The following is a 23662-nucleotide window of genomic DNA, read 5'->3' on the forward strand; positions in this document are numbered from 1 at the left end:
GCTTTTTTGGCTGTATGTGTTCCAAGAAACTTATATTAAGCAACTTCTGCCAAATCTTGGCTTTTCTCTCCGGACTCTGTATGCAATGATCTGATTGCCATGCATCCTGTCACATGCCCTTGGCAAGCACTGGTGTAACTTTCACCGATGACCCTGGAAGCCTTTTGCAGTTCTGTGGAGGCGTATGTTTGCATCCTGAAAGCTGCACGTGTCCTGCTGGTCAGTATCATGTAGCCAGCCAGCAGGCTCAGCCTCCTGTCAGCACTGGCACCTCAGCAATTTTTTAGCATTTTTATAAAATGGTATAGTGTTCTTGGAAAAGTGAAGATGCGCTGCTACCAAAGTATCTTTTTGCAGCTGTGTGTCCCAGGGACCCAGTGGGACGAAGATAGATGAACTGTAAATCAGACAAACAGAGGGAAGCATAAATATTTTTTCCCTTTAAAATTAGGGACTATAACCTCCTACATCATTCTCTGGTTGCCATGAAAATACAACAGGAAAGTCGGATTTAGACCCCCAGATTTGACTTGTGAATGCTGTGCTCATGAAAACACGTGATTATCCCTGAGCTCTTGGAATGAACCAATTACAGTAGCTTTGGGGGACATTTGCTTATATTAATTTTAAAGGTAGAATCCTGGTTGGCAAAAATGATTCCCCTGGTGCTGCATAAAAGATACAGCAAGAAGCAAGGTGTATACATAAAGACCAAAAGAAAACAAAAAGCTTTTTGCTGTCTTCATCCATTGCAGATCTTTCTTAGACTTAATGATTGGATTTCTGTGGAGCTGGATGTACAGGAGATTTTTATAAATTAAATATTGTGAAAAACTATATTAGGCCAGAAGTCAGGATACCTACACTAGAAAAGGGATTCTATACTCAAAGGACTGTGAGATTGTGGGCTAGTCAGGATCCTTTGTGTGTGGTTCTTCCTCGCTCATTTGTGAAATGGGTGTGGGGATGTAGTCCTCCAGAGAGGATTTTTATTTTCTTCTGTTGGGTGCTAGGGACCACAGGGTCACCATGGGTTTCAGCTGAGCTTAGTGCTCACGGCTCCTACTTCAGCCTAGAGCTTCTTTCTAGTCTTCCCTTTTAAAAACAAAAACCAAAACAACCTTCCCTTATGTTCTGCAAGGCTACCAAAAAAGTCTTATGCAGCAGATAGTTGTTTTGTAACTGGAGGGGCCTTTAGCGTGTCTCGCTCACTGTATTTATGGAAGCAGAAATTGCTGACGTTCTTTAATGCTGACACAATGCCAGGCATTCTTGAGTGTTTTACTTATGTTATCTCATTTAATGTGCACCACAGCTTTAGGAGGAAGGTAGTATTTTAATTCTCATTTTATGAGTGAGGAAACAGAGGTCCAGTGAGATTAAGTAATGAGTTGCCAATGTTACATAGCTCCTAAATGTTGGAACTGGGATTTCAGAAACAAAACAAAACAAAACAAAAAAGAATCCATGCATACGATGGGAAATTCCAAGTGCACAAAATGATATGTAGTGGCTAGTAAGTCCCTTTCCTTTTGGTGTCCCCTAGACATGGCATTGCCCCTCCCAATAGGGAACCATAGTTACCAGTATTTTCCTAGAGATAGCATACAAAATATACAAGCTAATACATGGGGGTGTGTGTGTGTGTATATACCGTGTTTCCCCGAAAATAAGACCTAGCCGGACCATCAGCTCTAATGCGTCTTTTGGAGCAAAAATTAACATAAGGCTTCGTCTTATTTTAATATAAGAACAGGTCTTATATAATATAATATAATACAATATAATATAAGACTGGTCTTATGTTAATTTTTGCTCCAAAAGACACATTAGAGCTGATGGTCCGGCTAGGTCTTATTTTCGGGGAAACACGGTGTGTGTATATATATATATATTAATTTTCCTCCCACAAATGGTAGTACACTAAATGCACTGTTTAATGCTTTGCTATATATATATACTATTTCTTGAATCCTTAGTCCATGCCTGGCATGGACTCTCATTACCTCATTTAATCTTCTGAAGAGGATTAGTTTTATTTTACAGGTGAGAAACTGAGCCTTAGAAAATTAAGTAACTTGTCCAAGGATTTTCAGACAGTAAGAAGCAGAGCTCAGATGCAAAGTCAGGTCTTTAGGATTCCTGAGCCTGTACTCTCAGCCCTCAGATGATGCTACCTTTGGGTTTTTAGAGAGATGGACACCCTTAGCCCCCAGTTGTGGTGAGGTTAGAGTTAAGGCTGGACTTAGGGTTCTTCTTATAATCGCCCCTCTATCCCTCCTCCCTTGCCTGGATGTGGCCTGCCCCAGTCTGTTGTAAGGTTGCTGGCTCCTGAGGGTTAAATGAGGCCGCAAAGCTCAGCCCTACCCAGGTTCTCTGCATTCATGTTATCATGTTCATTTGTTCAAGGAGCAGTTTCTGTCAATCACTCCAGTTTGAAACTCCCTCTCTCTCTTTTCTTCTTCTTCTGATACTTCCTTCTTTCCAACCTTTCTGCAAACATTTATTTGAGTGCTTTTGTGGGTCTAGCACTCTGTTTGGTGCCAGAAATCCCAAGGTCCAAGAGCACTACTGCCTTTTGAAATTATACTTTAGTGAGGAGACAGATGCCCTAACTCAAAATTATAATGCAGTGAGTTAAGTGCTTGTATGAATTTTGTATGGCTGCTGTCACAAATTTCCGCAAACTCGATGGGTTAAAACAACATCCACCGGTTCTTTTAAATTTCTGAAGGTCAGAAGTCCGAATCAGTTTCACTGGGAAAAATAAGGCCTCAGCAGGGCCCTGCTCCCTGTGGAAGTGCTAAGGGAATATCTGTTTCTTTGCCTTTTTTCCAATTTCTAGCGCTACATTCCTCGCACCCATAGTTCGCTCCATCTGCGAAGCCAGCAGCGCAGTGTCTTGCTTCAGTGGTCATGTTGCCTTTTGCTTCTTTGTCAAATCTCCCTCTGCCTGTTGCTACTAAGGACACTTGTGATTGCATTAGGGCTCACCCTGGTAATCTAGAATAATCTCCCCATATCAAGAGTCTTAATGTAGCCACATGTGCAAAATCTCTTTTGCCATAGGAGGTAACATTCACAGGTTCCAAGGGCTAGATACTGGATGTTTTTGGTGGTTGTTATTCAGCCTACCACGTTGCTGTTGGCAAATACATGCAAACATCGCAAAGGAGCATCTTATGTAGCCTGAGAGGGCCCGTCACCAGAGGAAGGGACTGACTCGCTGAATTCTTAAATAGTAGGTGAGAGTTTGTGTCCATGTCATTACTTCCCAGTCCTGTCTCTCTGACTTTGCTTTGCTACAACTCCTTTCCTGGCTCTTCTCCCGCTTCTAGAAACTTTAAATCAGCCGCAAATCCCAGGCTTCCCTCGTTGGCCCTTCTCACCCCATCTTCTCTTCCCCTTATATTATATGTCAGCCTCTCCCATGGGGTGGACATTCACCTCTGCACGGATGGCTCCAGTGTCCATCTCCAGACCTGGCCACCCCAGAGTGTTACTCCTTTGTCCACACCTGCTTGGGCAGCTGTATCTGCAAGTCCTCCCCCCGTCCCCATCATCCCTCCTCCACACCAGCATCTCCTTCGGCGTCCATCGTTCTGTTTTGTTGTCCCATTCTCTCATGGAGATGCTTATCTACTTATATATAACCTAACTGTTCCCTGCAGATGCAGTATACACCACGTTGTGTGGGTGCGTCCTTAACATTCTGCCTGCATGCCCCTTCTCTCTGCTCCTTTCTGCACTCGCCACTGCCTCCCCCCAGACGAACTATTCAGATGGTTCACTAAGGGTTCTGTCTCTAAACTCTCCTCCCAACATACCTTACAGTCATTGCTCCATTAATTTTTCATATCTGACTCTTGTTTAAAAGCTTTTAGAGAATAAATTCTAAATTCCTTAGTGTGACGTTTGAAGGTTCTCTAGAGTTCAGGACCTACATTACATTCATTTGTTCATTCATCCAATATTCATTAGGCATTTCTCATGTGCCAGGCAGTGGAAGTATGATAGTAAGTAAAATTAGACATCTCCACCCTGTAGAATTTGCCATCTAATAGTAGAGACAGATATTAATAAAATAATAATTATGAATACATGTGAAATTGCAACTGTAATAAAACAATAGCTCAGATTTGTGTAATTCCTGTGATGTGTCTGGAACCGTTCTGAGCTTTTTACACATATTAGGTTACTTGATCCTCACAATGTGATCATAACTATTATCCCCAATTTACATAAAACAGACACAGAGAGTTTAAGTAACTTGCCCAAATTCACCCAACTGGAAACAATTTAAGCCAGGCAGCCTGGTTTCAGATTTTGTGCATTTAACACAATGTTGTATTTCCATACAGAAGAAGTGTCTGGTGCTTTGACAACCGTTAATTGGGGGTAGGGGTTTGAATGAGGCTAGGGGTAGGGAATTTGAGCTAGTCGGGAAAGGCTTCCTAAGCAAGGACAGCTAACCTGCAATAGGGGAGATGAGGTGAGGCTGATTGGGTAAAAGGAAAGGAAAGGTGTTCCATGCTGAGAGAAAGTCGCGTGTAAAGGCCCAATCGTGGGGAGAGTAAGGTGCTTGCGGGGTCTAAAATGGGACCAGTGTGATGTAACAGAGCATGGGCGAGGGAGGAACAAGGCATGGGGTTAGGCCAAGAAGGGATGAGGATCCTGCAGACCATGTTACAAACTTTTTTCTTGACCCTAAATGCAGTGGGAAGCCATTGAGGTTTTAAGCAGTGGGTAAGAAAGTGATGGGACAAAGTTTTCTGGATTGCACCCTGAATTAATGTGGTCTCATTCTGTAAACTAGGAACCCTGGATAGGGACTATCTTTGGGAATAATATCATGGACTCCCGTTTTGGATTTTGAAGTGTCTTCTGAGAAATACAAATGAGATAGCAGGGAAATGTCAAATATATGCATCTGGAGTGCATAGAAGTGAGGGCTGGACTTCTAAGTTTGGGTGAGCAAATTGTGTCATACTGAAGGAAATGGTTCCTTTGTATATAAAGGGTGGGAGGACTCAGCTCTTGTTTCACTGACCGTTTGCAACTGAGTGATGAACTTTTTCACGGAATTTTTTCCTGCTAAAGAGATCTTTAAGACCTCTGTGTGAGATCTGCATTACTCTTTTGCAGCAGATTTGAATGCGGGGTGATAATCAGCCAGAGTGGGAGGAATTAATTTTAGATTCCATCTCTACTTTCTACTTTTTTATAGCAGAGTACCATTAGGTAATCATTTATTCTTCAATGATAGGAACTATTTTTTTGGAATTGTGGTTTGAGTCTATAAAAAGGAAACTAGCAAAAAGAAAAAAAAAAGCTGTGTGAGCAGGCTTCTTAAGATTGCAATGTATCCTCAATGTTCAGATCAAAATGGATTGTATTGGTTAGCTATTGCTGCATAACAAATTACTCCAAAACTCAGGGGCTGAAATTAATTTGTTGCCCTTACAGTTCCTTTGCATCAGGGATTCAGGAACAATTTAGCTGAGTGGCTCAGGCTTACTATATTTCATGAGATGAGACCATCTCATTAAGATATTTGCTAGGACTGCAGTCATCTGAAGGCTTGACTGGATCTAAAGGATCCACTTAGAACATTCATTCACACGACTGTAAGCTAGTGCTTACGGTTGTTGGTAGCAATCCTTTGTTTCTCCCCATGAGAACTTCTCCTAGGGCTGCTTGAGCATCCTCATGGCGTGACTGGAGGCTTCCCCCAGAATAACAACCAAGAGTGAAAGAGCCAAGTGGAAGTTACCCTTCTATGAGCTAGCCTTAGAAGTCACATAGCATTGAGAACACTTCGTTACAAGCACATCACTACGTTGGCCCACCTAAAGGTTGGGGGAGGGAGCTAGATTCCACCTTTTGAATACAGACGAGTTGAAGAATTTGTGGACATATTTTAAAGCCACCACATGGATGTTTGGAATCTGAGCTGTGGATATAGCCTCCCCTCTCACCCTGTGTAGGAATTAATTTCTGTTACAACATCCCTGACAGATGGTCAGCCAGCCTCTGCTTGGCACTTCCAACTATGAGGAGTTCACTACGTTGTGAGTCCCTGAGTTCCATTTATATCAATTGTTCAAAGCTTCTTTTATTCATGAAATTGAAAACTCTATTGCCGAATATTCTGTTATTGAAGCTAGTTCTGCTGCTCTAGAATGGCACTTTTACGTGGTGGCTTTTTCATTATTTGCAACAAAGTAATCTTGACTTCTTTCTTCTTTAGACAAACTCCTGTCAGTTCCGTTCAAAATTTCCTCTCAAGTTTTGATTTCACGGTTTTTCTGCATTCTTTCCTGTAAAACATTTCAGTTTAGTTCATCCCTCCACAACTAAAAATCAACAACTTGTTCTGTACCCCAAGCTAAATCAAAAGGGATATGACAAAGCAGTACTCTGCACAATAGCGTAGGACTGGAAAAAAAAGGACCCTGAAAACTGAAATCATGCAAAGTACAGGCATACCTCAGAGAAACTGCAGGTTTGGTTTCAGACTACCTCAATAAAGTGAGTATCCCAATAAAGGGAATTGAAATCTTTTTGTTGGTGGAAGGGGCTTGCCTTCAATGTGTAAAAATACACCATCTGTGAAGCCTAACAAAGTGAAGTGCAATAAAATGAGGTATACTTATAATCTTAAGAATCAATGGGGAAATTTTTTTATTATTCTGAAACCTTTAAAAACTTCTGTTAAAACATTTGAAACTTTCAGATCTAAATGCATGGTGAAATGAAGAAAAAATAGTGAAACTAGTGTTTATTTAGTATAGCGTAATTTAAAACATTAGAAACATTGAGAATTAACGTGTTTTATTTGTTTATTTAAACACTTGAGTATTTTATCCAAGAGTACTTTATCAGACACTGAAGTTAAAGGAAAAATTGTTAGAAGTTATTACAAATTGAAAAACAATCATAAGATAATTCTTCCTAGAAATGCTAGTATGAGCCACTGGTGTGGTTTTCAAATTATTCAATTTTAATTTACATGCATCTTTTTAGGAGCCTGCATTAGATTTTGGCCAACTGTGGCCCACAAGTCAAGTCCAGCCCACTGCCTGATTTTATATGGCCAGGGAACTAATATGGTATTTACATCTATAAATGGTTGAATAAAAAGAAGAATATGTCTTAACAAATGACAATTATGTAAAATGTAAATTGTTTTCTATAAACAAAGTTTTCCTGGAACATAGCTGCGCCCATTTGTGTATATTTTGTCTATGACTGCTTTTGTTTTACAATGCCAGAGCTGAGGAATACAACAAAGACAATATGGTCTGCAGAACCTAAAATATGTACTATCTGGCCCTTTGTCAAAGTTTGCTGACCCTTGGTATATACCATTAAAGAAGCAGTCATAGAAGTCTGGAAGAATCTCTGGGAAGATGGGTTCAAGTCTAGCAGATACTCCTGGCTTGCCCTGTGACCTTGGACAAAATATATTCATTACCTGGTCTGTTTCCTCATCTGTAAAATGAGAATATTGGACTTGAAGATCTAAGTCCCTCATACTATACTTTGATGCCTTTGTAACATGAATTTTCTCAAGTCTACCTTTATAGGCTGACTTTCTTTGTTTTTTAAAGGCAGTCTCACTTCATCTTTCTTTTTCATTAATCTGTTGGAGGTGAATTGAACTCCAACAGATAATATGGCAATTTTCATCTCTGACCAAAAGCTTCAGAAAGGCTTGAGACCTCACATTTGTATCTGATTTTTATCTCCCATTGCAATGCCTAAGAGTGGATTTTGTTTATGGGTTGCGATTTGTTACCTTATTTTGTTGGATGGCCAAGCTATTTCACAATGGCCCAAAGAGCAGTTTACTCTGTTCCATAGCAACAAGTCTCTTGCCCAAATTTGCCATCTGGTGTTTGAAGCCTCTATCTAGCAGAGATTTTTTTTCATTAGCAGACAGTCATTACTCATCTGCTTTTGGCTTTAGTATTCCTGACATTCTCATTATTGTTCATCCTAAATAGCCCCAGTTTCAAGTAAGAGAGCACTTGGGAGTCATTTGCTTAACAGAAGGGATTCAGTTTCCTCATTTGGAAAACAAGGGGGTCAGATGAAAAGGTTCCTGCCAGCTGGCACCATCTATGATTGTATGATTTTATAAAATTTGGTTTTTAATGACTGCTATATGTGCCTTGACAGCCCACCTAGACTGTGGTCTGTGAAGAGGAAGACCGTGGGTCATAATGGGCCCTCTTGATGGTGAATGATTGAATAAGTATGTGAAGCCTAAGTAACATGCTACTAAACAATGAATGGGTTACCAATGAGATCAGGGAAGAAAGCAAAAGGTACCTTGAGACAAATGAAAATGAAAACACAACTACCGTGTTTCCCCGAAAATAAGACCTCATCAGACAATCAGCTCTAATGCATCTTTTGGAGCAAAAATTAACATAAGACCCGGTCTTATTTTACTATCATATAACGGGTTTTATCTAACATAATATAATATAAGACTGAGTCCTATATTAATTTTTGCTCCAAAAGACGCATTAGAGCTGATTGTCTGGCTAGGTCTTATTTTCGGGGAAACACGATACATAAAATCTGTGGGACATGGTGAAAGCATTCCTACAAGGCAAATTCATTGCAGTACAGGCCTACCTCAAGAAACAAGAAAAATATAAAATAAACAATCTAAACTTACACTTAAAGGAACGGAACCCAAAGTGAGTAGAAGAAAGGAAATAATAATGATCAGAGCAGAAATAAAGGAATAGAGTCTAAAAAAACAAAATACAAAAGATCAGTGAAGCCAAGAGCTGGTTCTTTGAAAAGATAAACAAAATTGATAAACCTTTAACAAGACTCATCAACGAAAAAAGAGAGAGGCCCCAAATAAAGAAAATAAGAAATGAAAGAAGTGACAGCTGATACCACAGGAATACAAAAGATTGTAAGAAAATACTATCAGCAATTTTATGCCAACAAATTGGACAATCTGGAAGAAGTGGATAAATTCTTAGAAACATACAATCTTCCAAGGCTGAATAAGAAGAAAAAGAACATTTTAACTGACCAATTACTACTAATAAAATCGAGTCAGTAATCAAAAAACTCTCCACAAATAAAAATCCTGGAACAGATGGCTTTACAGGTAAATTTTATCAAAACATTCAAAAAAGAATTAACACCTGTTCTTCTCAAACTATTCCAAAAAATTCAAGAGGAGGAAAGACTCCCAAGCTCATTTTACAAGTCAAGCATATTGTAATAACTATGTATAGTGCCAGGTGAATACTAGACTAATCGGGGGATCACTTCTTAAATTATATAAATCTCTAAATTCTGTGCTATACACCTGCAACTAATATGAAATAATATTGAATGTCCACTATAACTGAAAAATAAATTTTTTTTAAAACTTCACTCTTTAAAAAAAAAAACAACTTAAAAAAATAAATGTATCTGATGGAATAAAAATATAGTGATGATATCTACCTTAATCTATTTTTTTAAAATTGTAAACTAGTTCCTCTTTAATGATCTGAAATGCTATATAGTCCCCTTTTCTTCTTGAATTACTAATTCTATTCCGCTTTCCTTATAGAATTGTGCTAATGCAGTATAGTTTTACACGTGAAAGTCTTTTATTGATCAACCATTGCAATAAAATTTGTGTGCATAAATTTAAACTTAAAATTTCCTGGGACCATAGGAAATTTAAAAACATGTATTACACATTTTGAAAGATGATTTGTTAAATGTAAAATTAAAAGGCTGTTTTTCTTCCAACTAGATAATATACCTATGGGTGAGTGTTATTCAGTGTTACTTATCGGTAGAATGAAATAGGAGCACCATCAATCTTTGTCTTATTTTTTTTTTTTTGTAGATGTAAGTTCTGAGAATCATTTTGACATAAATCTAGCAGATGAGGGTGGGAGGAGTTTTGTTATAGCAATAGCTCTAAATTCTTTGAATTCTTCTATTTGATAAAAATTATATGTTTATCACTAAAAAGATTTTTAATAATCTATCAGTGAAAATCAGTTTGGTCTCCTGTAAGTTTTATTGAATGTAGAGACCATAGCGCTAAAGAAATGTCTTAGGGTGCCAAGTACAGACGTTGATCGGAACACATCTGAGCTTAATGATAGGCTATACCACTTCCCGTGTGCAGCCCAGAGAAAGGGACAGTTAGTTGCAGTTAGGACTGAACTTAACAGATGTATGTTGACTAAAAGACCTAGCATTTAATATGTTATCTAAGGGTGTGCTAACTTCTTTACTCAAATGATCATATTTAGACCTCAAAATAATAGTCTTGTGAAGTGTGTACTGGTGTTCTCTCCTGTTTGCAGATGGGGAACCAGACCAAGAGAGATTAAGAGACCCATCTGAGGTTTCCCAGCTTTGACCGAGGGGCTTCAGACCTCACAAGTCTAATGCGCGAGATCGCTCTGTTTATGTCTCATACACAGTACTAGAAGAATATAGCAGATTTCTAGCATCAGACCATTGACATACCGTGTTTCCCCGAAAATAAGACCTAGCTGGACAATCAGCTCTAATGCGTCTTTGGAGTAAAATAAGACGGGGTCTTATATAATATAATACAATATAATGTAATGTAATATAATATGATATAACATAACCCTGGGTCTTTATAATATATAATATAATATAATATAATATAATATAATATAATATAATATAATATAATACTGGGTCTTATATTAATTTTTGCTCTAAAAGACTCATTACAGCTGATTGTCTGGCTAGGCCTTATTTTTGGGTAAACACGGTAGTTCATGCTAAGACTCAATTGTCAACCAATTAGGGACATTTATATTCAGTGTTAATAAATTGTGCCATGATACACTACTACCGTACTCTGGACTTGAGTTTCCCATATTTTCAGGAGTGGGGAAGAAAAAAATATCAATTCACCATTTTTAATACTACCCTGTATCTTCAAATTAGAATTTTTGAAGTCTTGCTTATATTTCTAGAATGGCAGAAAAGGTGGAATATGCAGCTTACTTTTTTCAGCAACTAAACGCAAATCTCTGCCTTTTTTCCTTTCAATTTGATCCATTTGTTGTAAAGTACCTTTTAAAATTAACTCAGTTACAGTATAGTCTCTTTAAAAAAAGATTTATATATTCAATAACAACAAATGACTATGACTCATTAACTTGTGATTCTTTTTCCCCCCTTTTCTTTTAAAGATAATGTTTTTAGAAGAATCATCTCAAGAAGAAAGGCTGGCCAAAGAATTTTGCTTCAAACCATGTGAAATAAGAGAACTGAGCCATCAGTAAGTCATAGCCAAGTTGTCCCCTTTTGCTGGATGCCATTAACTAATCCCAAATGATCAGAAACCTGCCTTGAGAGACAAAGAGCCTTTTTAAAATTTTTAAGTTGTGAGGTGGGAAGGAAGCGGTACATAGAGAACAGGGAGCTGAAGGACGGAAACTTGGAGCACTAGAGGCTGCCATCATTCATTTCTTTCTTTTGCAAATATTTGTTGAATTTACGATGTGCAAGAAGTGGGATCTGGAGGTGAAAATAGTCTACCAAAATCTTACAGTGTTTACAGCCGCTGGGGAACACAGAGCGGAAACAAGTACATAGACACAAAAGCATGACGGTGATAGTTTATGATACCTTCTATAAAGGAAGTAGAGAGGGAGCATGATAGAGATAAACTGTTGGGAGGAGAGGAGGGAGATTTGGAGAGCTATAACTGACAGCATGTTTAGGGAAGACCTACCTCCAGACGTGCATTTGAGCTGCGATTTTATGTTCATTCAGTAGTTTTTAATATTTGCTCAAAATGTGTTTCCTGTGATTGGCCCACTCTCTTCATAGCCTACTCGATTTTTATGGAAATGGGAATACATTTTTTAAGTTCAGATTTTATCTTGTTTCAGGCCAAGTATGTTTCCAAAGTCAATGCAACTTCTAAGGTCAATCGAAATAAGTTTCATTCTAAAAACATCTTTATAACCTGGGAAGTGACTTGAAAGAAATGTAGTGAGAAGAACACTGAACTAGGGATTAGAACCCCTGGTATGAATCCTCAGGCTACAGCTTTGTGGCTATTAGCTGTAAAGCAAGCCACTTCCCTTCTTTGACTTGTCTCCTCGCTGTCAGCAAAAGGATCGTCTTTGGTGGTGTGGACACCTAGTGCCCTGCAGTAGATCCGTAAATGGGATTACCCCTGACCTTGAGGCAGAGGGGCTGGCCACCGTCCAGAGAGACGGGGTGACTGGCCATAAAGTATTTTTTTCACTTGCATTTATTCTCACATCTCCTACTCCCTTGCTTCTCCCTACTTCTTCTCTGTGGGCTTGGAAGTATGCCAACGGTGGACGCAGAGATGAATCAAGTGATTTGTGCTGTTACTCTCTGCTTCCTGCCGCTAGATTTTCATGAGGATATATGTTGAGGAACAACTGAGATTTATAGTCACCTGCTTGTGTGCCTTGGGGATAAGGGATTAAAAGAAGGTGTGGGAGGTTGGAAGGGAGGGGGAGGATGGTGAAGTGGTTGGAGGATGGGAAGAGGGACAAACACATCTGTGGGTCTTCACATCCTTTTGTCCCTCTTTATGAGGCTGCTTTTGGAGTTAAATCCATCAAACAAATGCAGGTGCCAAGGGTCCTGCGAGCACTACACACAGAAAAGTGGTAAGGTAAGAAAAAAACTTGCACTTTGGTGGAAGACTGAAGTCTTTGAAGAAAAATCATATTTAAAATGCAAAGTGATTCATATATCAAACACCTAAGATACATATAGGCAGGTGAAGTTCTTTAAGTCAGGATTAAAATACCACCGGAGATAATGTCTCTGACTGTCCATTTAATAGATTCAGTGGATCTATGCGTTCAGGCGTATCTCAGCACAATGTGGAGTTTTTAAAAAACAATTAAAATAACAACTCTGAGCAGTGCTTTGATAGGAGTGGGTCAGTCTGTAGCCGTGGACCATAGCGAGGTTGGCAGGGCCTGGATTAGGGTGAGACGCCTGAGGCATTCACCTTGGGCACAGAATTTAGGGGTGGTAGGAGGGCAAAAAACTCAGTAATCAAGGTAAATAATAGTTTAATGCAGCATTTTAAAAAATCAAAATTAATGTAAAAATCCACAACGAACAATATGCCAACATTTTAAATAAACACAGGATGTCGTTGGTTTCACACCCTTGCTTTTTTGCGCAGCAAAACAGTTGTTTTCAAGCAGCTCAGGTCTCCCAGGCCCATGGGACCATCGCAAACCCTGCAGGGCAAGTTAATGAGGGTTGACATTGGTGTGTGAGTAGATTGGGTAACTCAGGCCTCTATAGACAGTCATATGTATTGATTGTATGGGTTGTATTAATGTTTTCCACTTGGTTAGAAGATGGGTGGATGTTTTGATAAGTGTATATAGGGGCACATATTGCTCTTTTCTTCTGGTTCCCATACAGCCTGGCCATCACTGCAGGTTTGGAATGAAGTTGATGGTTTTCATCTGGGGACAGTGGAGATTTTCTGATGGAATTATGACTAAGTAAAGTGAAAAGAGAAGGGGGAAAGAAAGCAGAAGGAGAGCCTGTTTTTACCTTTTCTGCTTCAGCTTCTAAGCCCCATCTCTGCTTTGCCTACAGCTTAGTTTCTGATGGCTACAATTTAGCTGTAAGTGAGGTCTTCAACGGAGAACTGAGTTCTAATCGTGGCTGGATCACTAACAAACGGCACATCTGAAAATGAGCTTGCCAATCCACGAGTTTCCTTTTGCTCTCTCTCTAAAATGAGTAGTTGGACTCAGTGACTTCTCCTCTTCTGTGCAGTTCTGACAGTCCACACTCTAGCACGTACCGATATGTTTCTGTGTGAATGTTTCTATTACTAAGCCTTTTACAATGCTTCCTGTTTCCTAGAAAGGACTATTAGCTTCCCTCGATGAAAGTCACATTTCGGATGCAATAAACCCCCAGTGTGCTGTTGCTTCTGAAGGCTTTATACCCTGAATTTTCTCCTTTCCTTCTTTTACCTCTGCTACCTTCAGAACATGCTTGGGTTTCTCCTACGTGGTAAACAAAGCATGACTTTCACTCCCCGCCGACATTACTGTTCCAACTTTCAAATATTTTCAAAGGGAGCTCTCCGTCTTTCTAGTACTTTCTCTAGCGCTCATCTTTCACATTCATGGCTCTCTCCTCAACACTTAGGCTAGTAATTAAACGATACTAGAGACTCAGCAAGTATATGATGAAGGACTGAATCATGTGAAATTGGTGTCTGCCCCATCATTGTTTAGAACTGAGAGCTCTCAGGGTCTTTCCTGAGGCCACACATCCTTGACTCTTACAGTTTTTGACACAAGTCACTGTCCTGTATTCCCTCCCTTCATTGCTGTCCTCGACACCTCTCTGACCTCCTGACAGTAATGGCCTAGATCGGGCGTGACTTTCTCTTCCTCGGTCTTACTCATTAAACGGAGGGGACTGCTCAAGGTTTAGTTTTGTTCTTTCTTCTACAGAAATCCCTGGCACCACCAAGTCCTAGGGTTACCTACACAAAGACTCTCAAATCTGAATCTCATCTTTAACTCTTCTGTGACCTCTTATCCCACATTTCTGATTGCTTTTTAGAGACTTGGAGGTCACACTTTGACTCTAGGTTTAATATGACATCACTCTTCCCTTCACATGGACTTTCCTTCCAAATTCTCTGATTTTATGTCATATGTTCAGCCTCACAGGCTCAAAAACTTACTCTCTTTGACTCATTCTTCTCCTTTGCTTCCTAGAGCTAATGAAAGACCAAGTGCTTTCTCTCGTATTCTTACTTAGCCTTTCTGTTCCTATCACCATAATCTTTATTCAAAAATTTCATGCTTGAAAGATTGAAGGAGTCTTCCCACACATGCCGACCGCCACCAGATCTTCTAAACCCAAGGTTTAGTATGTCACAGTTCTGCCAAAGAAAATAAAAAACACAGAAACAAATGTCCTCATGATTCCCTTCTTAGCTGCAGAATAACAAATACTTGTTAATTCACTAAATTGAACATTCAAAACCCTTTCAAAAAACCCTTTTTTGTTGTTGTTTTAGGAAACATTTTAATATAGTGAAATGCATTGATCTGAGGTCTATACGAAAATTTGATAAATTTTGACGAATATGTGCCCATGTAACCAACAGACCAACCAAAATTCAAAACATTCCTAGCATCCTAGGAAGTTCCCCGTATCCCTTCCAGTCAGTCTCCAGCCGCCCACAGGTAGTCACTGTTTGACTTGTATTACATAGATTACTTTTGCCTACTTTTGAATGTTACCTAAATGGATAACTCAATATGTTCTCTCTTGTGTCTGGACTTTTCCATTCATCATAATGTCTTTGAGATGCATCCATATCGTTGTGTATAGCAGTGATTCATCTTTTTTCATTTCTGAATAATATTTCATTGTATCAGTATACCACAGTTTATTTATCAATGTCCCTGTGGTGTTTGGATTGTTTCCAATTTGAGGCTGGTATGAATAAAGCTGCTATAAACATTCTTGTACAATCCTTTTTGTAAACATGTGTTTTGTTTTACTTGGGTAAATTACTAGGTGTGAAATTGCTCACTAAAACCTTTTATGTTTTGACCAGATCTACCTCCCCTACCTACACACACATGCACACACACACACGCGCACACACACGCACACACAGATGCCCTAATTCACCCCTAACCTCCTCAATTAGATTATAATCTCTTTGAGGACAAGAACATGTCTTATTTCTCTTTGGAGTCCCTGTAAGGCTTAGCTGAGTTTCTTAAACATATTAGCTATTTGGGAAATATTATTTGATTGGACCGTTTAACTACATGAAGAAGTCACACTGCCATTCTATTTTATGGTGGAGACAATAAAAGACCCAAGGACTGACGTATTCTGAGAGGTCAGTGACTAATGGCTGAGAGGAATCCATATTGCATCCTTCTTCTCTGCTGTGTAATTCCTCAGCACAGCTCGAGAAGACCGGAAGACCTCCCCTCTCATCTTTTTTCTCTGTCTTGCAATCCCCAATTGTGAGAACAAAAGTCATGAAACGAAAACATAACTTCACTCCTTTCTCGTGCTGTGACTGCCCTTGCCTCTGCCCAATGCTGTGCTTTTTCCTCTCTTCATCATCTGTGGTTAACCTCCCACCAGCCATTCCAACCTAGGAGCTGTAGCTCTCTTAGCAGAGCTTCATTTTCATTTCTTGATCTCTAAATCATAGCAGAATTGAGTCGTCTGATTGCATCCGCTCTAAACCTATATGGGGTGAACAATTAAATCGTTGTTGAGAGAAAACATGATTTAAAAGATATGGGGAATGACTACGAATGCCATTAAATGCTTTTCCTCTCATCTTAGTGAGTTCTTCATGCCCGGGCTGGTGGATACACACATCCATGCCCCTCAGTATTACTTTGCTGGGAGTAATTTAGACCTGCCCCTGCTGGAGTGGCTGACCACGTACACCTATCCTACAGAACTCAGATTCCAGAGCATCGACTTTGCCGAAGAAGTGTACACCAAAGTTGTCGTAAGTATGCTGTGTGTGAGTGTCGGTGTATTATGTTTGGTCACCTGGAGAAACGTCCACTTCTTGGGGCAAATTTTAAGTATAAAACAGACAGTCAAGGCTAGGTGGACTATAGAGATTTCTTTAGTTCTTTCGAGTGAGTTTGTGTCCATCTCACCAACACAGCTAGTCACTAACAAAGAGAGAACTTGAGTCCAAATTCCCAAATCCCCAGTCTGGTGGGCTCTCATGACTCTCTTTTACTTTTTGTGTTTTCCTTTACTAAATTTGGGTTTAATGCATATGTGTGTTCCCTTACTCCTGCCAATCCACAATACTGTTCTGGAGACCATATGGAATCGCTGTGTAACCTTTGGAACGTTCTGCGACTCATCGTCCCCATCTGTAAAAAAATAGAGAGAATGATAGTATCTGTTCCATAGGATTGTTATGATAATTAAGCAAGTTAATATGTGTGAGGTTCTTAGAATAGTGCCTGGCACATGGTAAGTGCCCCATGTGTTTGCTCTACAAAAATACCCACGGCAATTTAACATGACAGATTACAGTTAGAAGGATGTCACGTTATTTTGGTAGCTTTGCAGGGAGGGCAAATAGGATGGGCCCCTCTTTCAAAGCCCTTGGGAATGTGATGAGCATGAGCACCACTAGAGGGCACTGTGGGGCTAGTTCAGTCTTTGGACCTGGCTGTAGTGTGTGCCAACTATATGTTTCAAGGCTCTGAAAATGTCCTTCCTTCCACTATGTCAAGAAATCAGTTCCCTTCTTTCTACCCCAACCCTATGCCCAGTCCACTCAGTAACCAGACACAGCTTCTGCAGTTGAGAATGAAAGCTGCAAATACCTTCTTAGTATCTGATGACTACTCTGTAGCATTCAACACACTTTATCTGAACATGCCTGCATTTTTGTTGGACCCATTGTTGGTTTTTCTCCTAAAATGAAGACTACGTGATGATGACAATATTATAAGCCTTATATAGTGACCAGTCACCCTGCCAGGTTCCCTGGTCTTGCATCATTCAAGCCTTGAAGAATAAAAGCAAGTGCTATCATTTATACACTTGCCTCACTTAATTATAAATTCAGTGTAATTGTGGACCTTACACATTTAGCATGCATCCACATAACACCAGAAAACTGAGAAGGACTAAAACTGTGTATGAAGTTGCTGGTGCATTTTGTTCATGAACCGTGTTAACCACACCAAATCTTTTTATCTTCAAAATTTATTTATACCTTGCATTGTTCTAAAAAGGGTTTGAGATATCTTAAAACTGCATAGTATCCAACAGAAGAAAATGAGTCACAAAATCACAGCAAAGGAAAAAAGGGGAAGAGGAAACATAAAATAAAACCAAGAGGTAAATGTATGCCATGGGGGTCCACACACTTGTTAGATTTGTCACAAGTGTGGCTTTAATTATCTAGCAGCTGACCCAGAGAGGGAAATCAACTTTGAAATGTACACTGTGTCTATGATAAAAAAATAAAACATTTGTTAAGGTAAAGCATATCTGTTCCTCCTACTGAAATTTAAGAAAATTAATCCCAGTATTTTGATATAGTTACATGCTATGTTGTCAAAATATATATTGTCAAGGTGCTATCACAAAAAGTCCAGATGTGTCTTTTATGTTTTGAAAGAGTACCTAGAACTATGCATCCTTCAGGCCATATTTCATAAATAGCATTTCAAATCAGAGATTTAGTTAAGTATTTGATGCCAGTGAATACAAAATAGGTGTTATCCTCGACAAGTATTTGCAGTGCACACATCCCATGTCTTTGATTATGGGCAGGCCCACACACTTTAAGAACTGCGTGAGCCGTGGGTATGGTTGACAGCTATTTCAGAAAGTTGAGATTTGTTAACTAGAGCCTGTCTCTAGGCTGAAGACTGCCCAGGGCGATACAAAGGGGTACTAAGGCAGTATCCATGAATAGAACCAAGACATTTTTGTTTTTGATTTTCGCCCTCAGAAAACAGTCCTCCATCTGTATTTCAACATATGGGCAATCAAGACCCCTGAGTTTTGCACCACAGATTTTGACAGTGCTAAGTCAACCTGCAAATGATTTAAAGTTTATATTAGCAAACATCTCCTGAGATTATTAAAGCAAAAAAATCCCAGTAAATCAATCCTGAATTATCTCCCTTTAAACATTGCAAACTGGGTGAGAGGTTGCAGTTTTAAATAGGACTCGAATGAACTAAGAAGAGTAGAAAGTTCAGGAATCTCTCTCTCTCTCTCTCTCTCTCTCTCTCTCTCTCTCTCTCTCTCTCTATATATATATATATATATATATATATATGTTTTTTTTAGTTTTAATTTTTTTAATTAAATGTATTGGGGTGATATTGGTTAATAAAATTATATAGGTTTCAAGTAATTCTGGCATACGTCATCTGTATATATTGTACAGATTATAGTCAAGGTGACTGGAGAGTGAGATTCTTGGTAAGTGTGCCACGACAAACTAACTGTAAATATTCTCTTGCGTAATTGAATGAATATGCTTACTCTATGGGGTTGTCAGAGATTCAGCACATGACTCTAATTCCAAAGTCCTTAAAGGACAAGGTGGAAAGACAGAGAGTAAGGCCACTCTTTCCCCCTACTTTAGTTCATGGAAATTTTCTAATCTTTGAAGAGACTGTTGGCTTACTGGTCTTGAAGCTCATTGTCACCTTAAGTTTGGAATCGAATATTGAGCTCAGAAAGTTTGGCCTAAAAATCTTTTTTGTCAAGAGTTGAAGGCTGAGAAAAGGTTGGGAAATCCAGCCAACAGTTTGATGTTATTCCTGATTGATTTTGTTATAAATGGGAAAAATACAAAATTATCATAAGTGGAACAGCCCTTTGGGAAAGCTTATGAGAAACTAGGGTGGAATAGGGGCCTAGAAAGCCCAAACAGAACATATGAAGAAGGAAAGTAGTTGCATTTTAGATGGCCCATGTAGTAAGATTTTTAAGCATCACTCTTATTTTTGTTTCAATTACATACGTCACAGACACGTAGCTAGCTGGCTTGTTAAATGGGCTAAACTCAGTGGAAACAAACAGGAGCAGCTTCGGGGGTCCTTTCCTTGCTTTTTTTCCTCCTTTCTTTTTTTTTTGTTTTGCTTTTTTCCTTTGTGGGCTCCCCCTATAAATATAATTTAGGCAGATTCTTGAAATTTCTAGTCTTCCTAGTTCATTGCAGTCCAGTTTGAAACTGCAGTTTCTCATCAGAAGAAATTTTTCTGAATGAGAAGCTTTTCTCACATGACTCAGAGGACGGACCTCCTGTCAGTGTCTGTGTAGCACCTCCGTGTCCTCGTTGCTAAATAACCAGAATTTTCCATTTTGATTTCATCTTCAAGCCCAGATTTTAGAAACGGGTTTTAAAAGTTTGAGAATTTAGAAGATGTTCAATTACGCTTTTGTTTTCATTTTCGGTTTCATTTTATTCCAGTTAGTAGATGTAACTTCTGTGATTATTTTTCTTGGGAATTAGTTCAGTCTGTTACTTTATAACCTAAAAAAAGGTTAATGTTTCTGCACATTTTTAAAAAGATTGTGTTTTCTCTGTCAGTGTGACGTTTTTTATATCTTTATTAGATTAAGTTGATAAAAGTGTTAAACAAGTCTTCTATCATTTTCCTCTATGTTCTCCCATATGACAAGACAAGAAACCTAGATGCTCTTCTTTTCTTTATGATATAACCCTGCCTCCATGGTTTATGTTATATTATTTGAGGGTTTAGTTCCAATTTATTTTTTTCACCATCTACGCTTAATATAAGTTTTAACTTTTAAATTTAATATTTTAAAACTAATTGAATTTCATTTTGTTATTTTTCAACATCTGCACTTAATTTAATGATGAACTTTACTTTTTCTTTTGCTGTTTGGGTTCCCTGCCTTCCTTTTGGATTCATTTTTCATTTTCTTGGAATATAGCCTCTGATAATCCTTTTCAGTAAAGCAAGTGATAAACATTCCACATCCTTGAATTACCAAAAGTGGTTTTACTTTGTTCTGACTCTTGAATGATGCACTTTCTCTGTAGAGAGAATTCTATTTGGAATGATTTGCCTATAAGCATCGGATGTGCTGATGTCACTCTGATTCCCATTCTGGCAATTTGCTGGTCTTTAAGATTTTCTCTTCATTCTTGATGGTCTGAAATTTCCTTTAGAGATCTGTTTTTCCAGTTCATTCTCTTTAATATGTAGTTCATTCAATATGAGAACTCCTGTCTTTCTTCCATTGTGGGAAATTTATTTTTCTCTTTCCTTTGAGTATATTCTTCTCTCCAATCTACTTTTTCTTTTGGCAACTTCTATTAGAAAAATGTTGAAACTTCTATATATACTTTTGTATTATATTCTTAAAGAATGCCATGGTCCATTTTGCAAGTCATTAATTCACTCTTACTGTTATAATAGCCTCTTCCTCTTTCAAGGATATAATGCTTTATCCTATTCATCCAAGGATACAAATTTTAGTTCATTTTATGTCATTTGTTGCTTAGTAATTCTGCTTCCTCAGGTGTTCATTCAACAAATATTTACTAAGCACACATTAGGGTCTGGGCATTTCTGTAGTCGCCAGAGGTTGAATTCAAGGTGTCTGTCATGGTATTAGTTTTTCCCCAGACTTGTGATTCTGAGAGTGAGCTAATCCTTGTCCAGAGCTGACTGGCTCTGATCATCTGCTTTCATCAACCAGGTATATGTTATTTCATGTGCAAAGTGTCTTAAAATTGGAAAAGATTGACATAAAAGTCCAGATTTTCAAAGTATCTGGACATCTGAGACTGACACCACTGGGCTGTCATTTGCTTTTTTCGACGATTGGATGAAGCAGAGTAGAGGCTGCTGTCTGAGACAGGGCATGTTCTTCCCCATTATTAACATTTAAAGTAATTTTTCCCCCTGAAGGTTTCTCTTTTAATTTATCCTACAACCTTTCTATTGACTTCCAAATTTCACATGTAAAATTTTTACTGTTGAAGAACTCTTGTTCTCAATTTTCATAGCATTCTGTTCTTGTTTTGTGGATGTGATATCTTCTTTTATTTCTTTGAGAATGTTCATGATAGTTTTTAGTTTTTACTTGTGTTTCCTTCTGACCCTACAGATTGCCTGTTTCTTCTAAGATTTTTTTTCCCCAGGCTTTTTCTTCCCCGTTCTCCTTTTCATACCAGCAGTCCTCTAGTGTCTGTCGAACCTTGAACATACATTCATACGTAAGAGTGATGCTCTGAGTTGCCATTTGGAAGATCTGGGTTAGGATAGCACTTGTTGACTCACCAGTCAACAAGTTCACCACTTCATCACAGGATGAACAGCAATGCAGTGAATAGCCTTTTCAGTTTCCCACATGTCATTGTGAGATTATCTTTCTTCTAGAGCCAATCCTCTTCTCTAGCAAAGAGTCATTCGGTCCTGCCAGGAGTGGTGGGAATAGTACATGTGGCATTCTGGGCAAGATTACAGGGGAGGGCCCTGGAGGTGAGCTTAATTTTTTTTTTAAATCACTTATTTTCAGCCTATACCTCACCTTGTCATTTGGGGCTTGTGTCCTCTAACTACTCTCCAGTTTCTACAAAGAGTAAATCCCTCCTGCAAGGAACAGGTTAGGGGTGGTTGGTTGAGACAATTCCCAGTTAACAACCACTTGCTTCTCTCTCTCTCTCTAAGTTGCTTTCAGGTTCTCATCCATATTCTCTGTCTTCCAAAGAGATGTTGAAATGTTTCTGCTATTCATGTCTCTTCTCATGGTCTTCTTGTTGGTTAATAAATTTTGTACTCCTTTACTGTTATTTTAGTGGAAATTTGCTAAGGAGATAGATATATGTGTGACCAGTCTGCCAGGTTGAACTAGTAATCTGGTTGAATAAATTTACCCTGTTATGGATAGAAAAATCTCATTTATTCACTCCCAGATGCAATAAAGTTTGCATATTCTTAAACAAACTTAAAACATAAGAAATTAATTAGTACCACATTTTATGAATTCTGTAACAGAGAACTGTATGAATCTAGGATATCAAAAATATCAATTTCTCTGGCTCACATTTTTGGGATATCAATACTTTTGCCATTTACCTTAACTGTATTTCATATCAACATGGCGTACCTTTAAATAAAAACATTTTAAAATTGAAAACTAGAATTCTATTTTCATCTTTCTATGCCACGTGATAATCTGGGCACATGTAATCCGTGGTTTTTGTGATTTATTTTTAGAGGAGAACACTAAAGAATGGAACAACCACAGCTTGTTACTTTGGAACAATTCACACTGATTCAGCTCTGCTCCTTGCGGAAATTACAGGTGAGGAGATGAAAGCATGATTTGTGGGCACATCAAGCAAAGCCAGCCAGACCGTGTCTGGCAGTGACTTATGCTTGTGGGTGGTCCTGCTTTTTAATTGTTAGAATTTGAGCATTGCATTTCTTGCAAGTAATTAGATGTCTGTGCTTTACTGTGGCCCTGAATGTTTTTTATTGTTTAAGTAATTTGATTATTTACTTACGGTTTTTGGTTCTAGAATGTATGAGTTTGAATTTTGTGTATTAATTTAGGGCTTTGGGGAGCAGATTTATTAATTCTAGTGATGGCAACAGTTTATGATAATCAACAGACATATCTTAGCTGTTGATTAGACTTAGGGCACGGAGCTATATGCTGGGAACACAATGAAACAGAACATACCTCTACCCGTGAGGATCCAGACAGGACTAATTGATTGATAATTACACACATTGATTACTAACATTAGGAACAGCTGTAGTGCTTTTTCTAAGATGTCTGATGTTGTGCAGAGCACTCTACATGGATTAGCTCAGCTCAGCTGCAAACAGCCTTCTGAGGGAGTTATTAACGTCCTTGTGTTACAGATGGATAAAGAGATGCTCAGAGAGGTTATATAACACGCCTCAGTCACACAGCTGGTAAGCAGCACTGGGTCTCGATTGAGGTTGATGATTCTAAAATTTGTACCCAACAGAGTGCCGAGCACAGAGCAGGTGCTCAGTAAATGCTGTTGGCTGATGTGCTGACGCTACACTTACTGACACAGGTAGTTTATGCCAATAGGCCT

General features: G+C 38.7%; 1 protein-coding gene across 1 annotated transcript in view; it reads left to right on the forward strand.

The window, feature by feature from the left end:
• The window catches only part of GDA (guanine deaminase), a 68423-nt gene that overhangs the window by 17667 nt on the left and 27094 nt on the right, over window positions 1-23662 (forward strand). Inside the window, exons 2-4 of the mRNA XM_033122880.1 lie at window positions 11220-11308; window positions 16393-16564; window positions 22806-22893. Coding sequence (XP_032978771.1) covers window positions 11220-11308; window positions 16393-16564; window positions 22806-22893 — 349 coding nt within the window. The remainder of the gene's footprint in view (window positions 1-11219; window positions 11309-16392; window positions 16565-22805; window positions 22894-23662) is intronic.

Source organism: Rhinolophus ferrumequinum, chromosome 12 (genome assembly GCF_004115265.2).
Source record: "Rhinolophus ferrumequinum isolate MPI-CBG mRhiFer1 chromosome 12, mRhiFer1_v1.p, whole genome shotgun sequence".
Classification (NCBI taxonomy): domain Eukaryota; kingdom Metazoa; phylum Chordata; class Mammalia; order Chiroptera; family Rhinolophidae; genus Rhinolophus; species Rhinolophus ferrumequinum.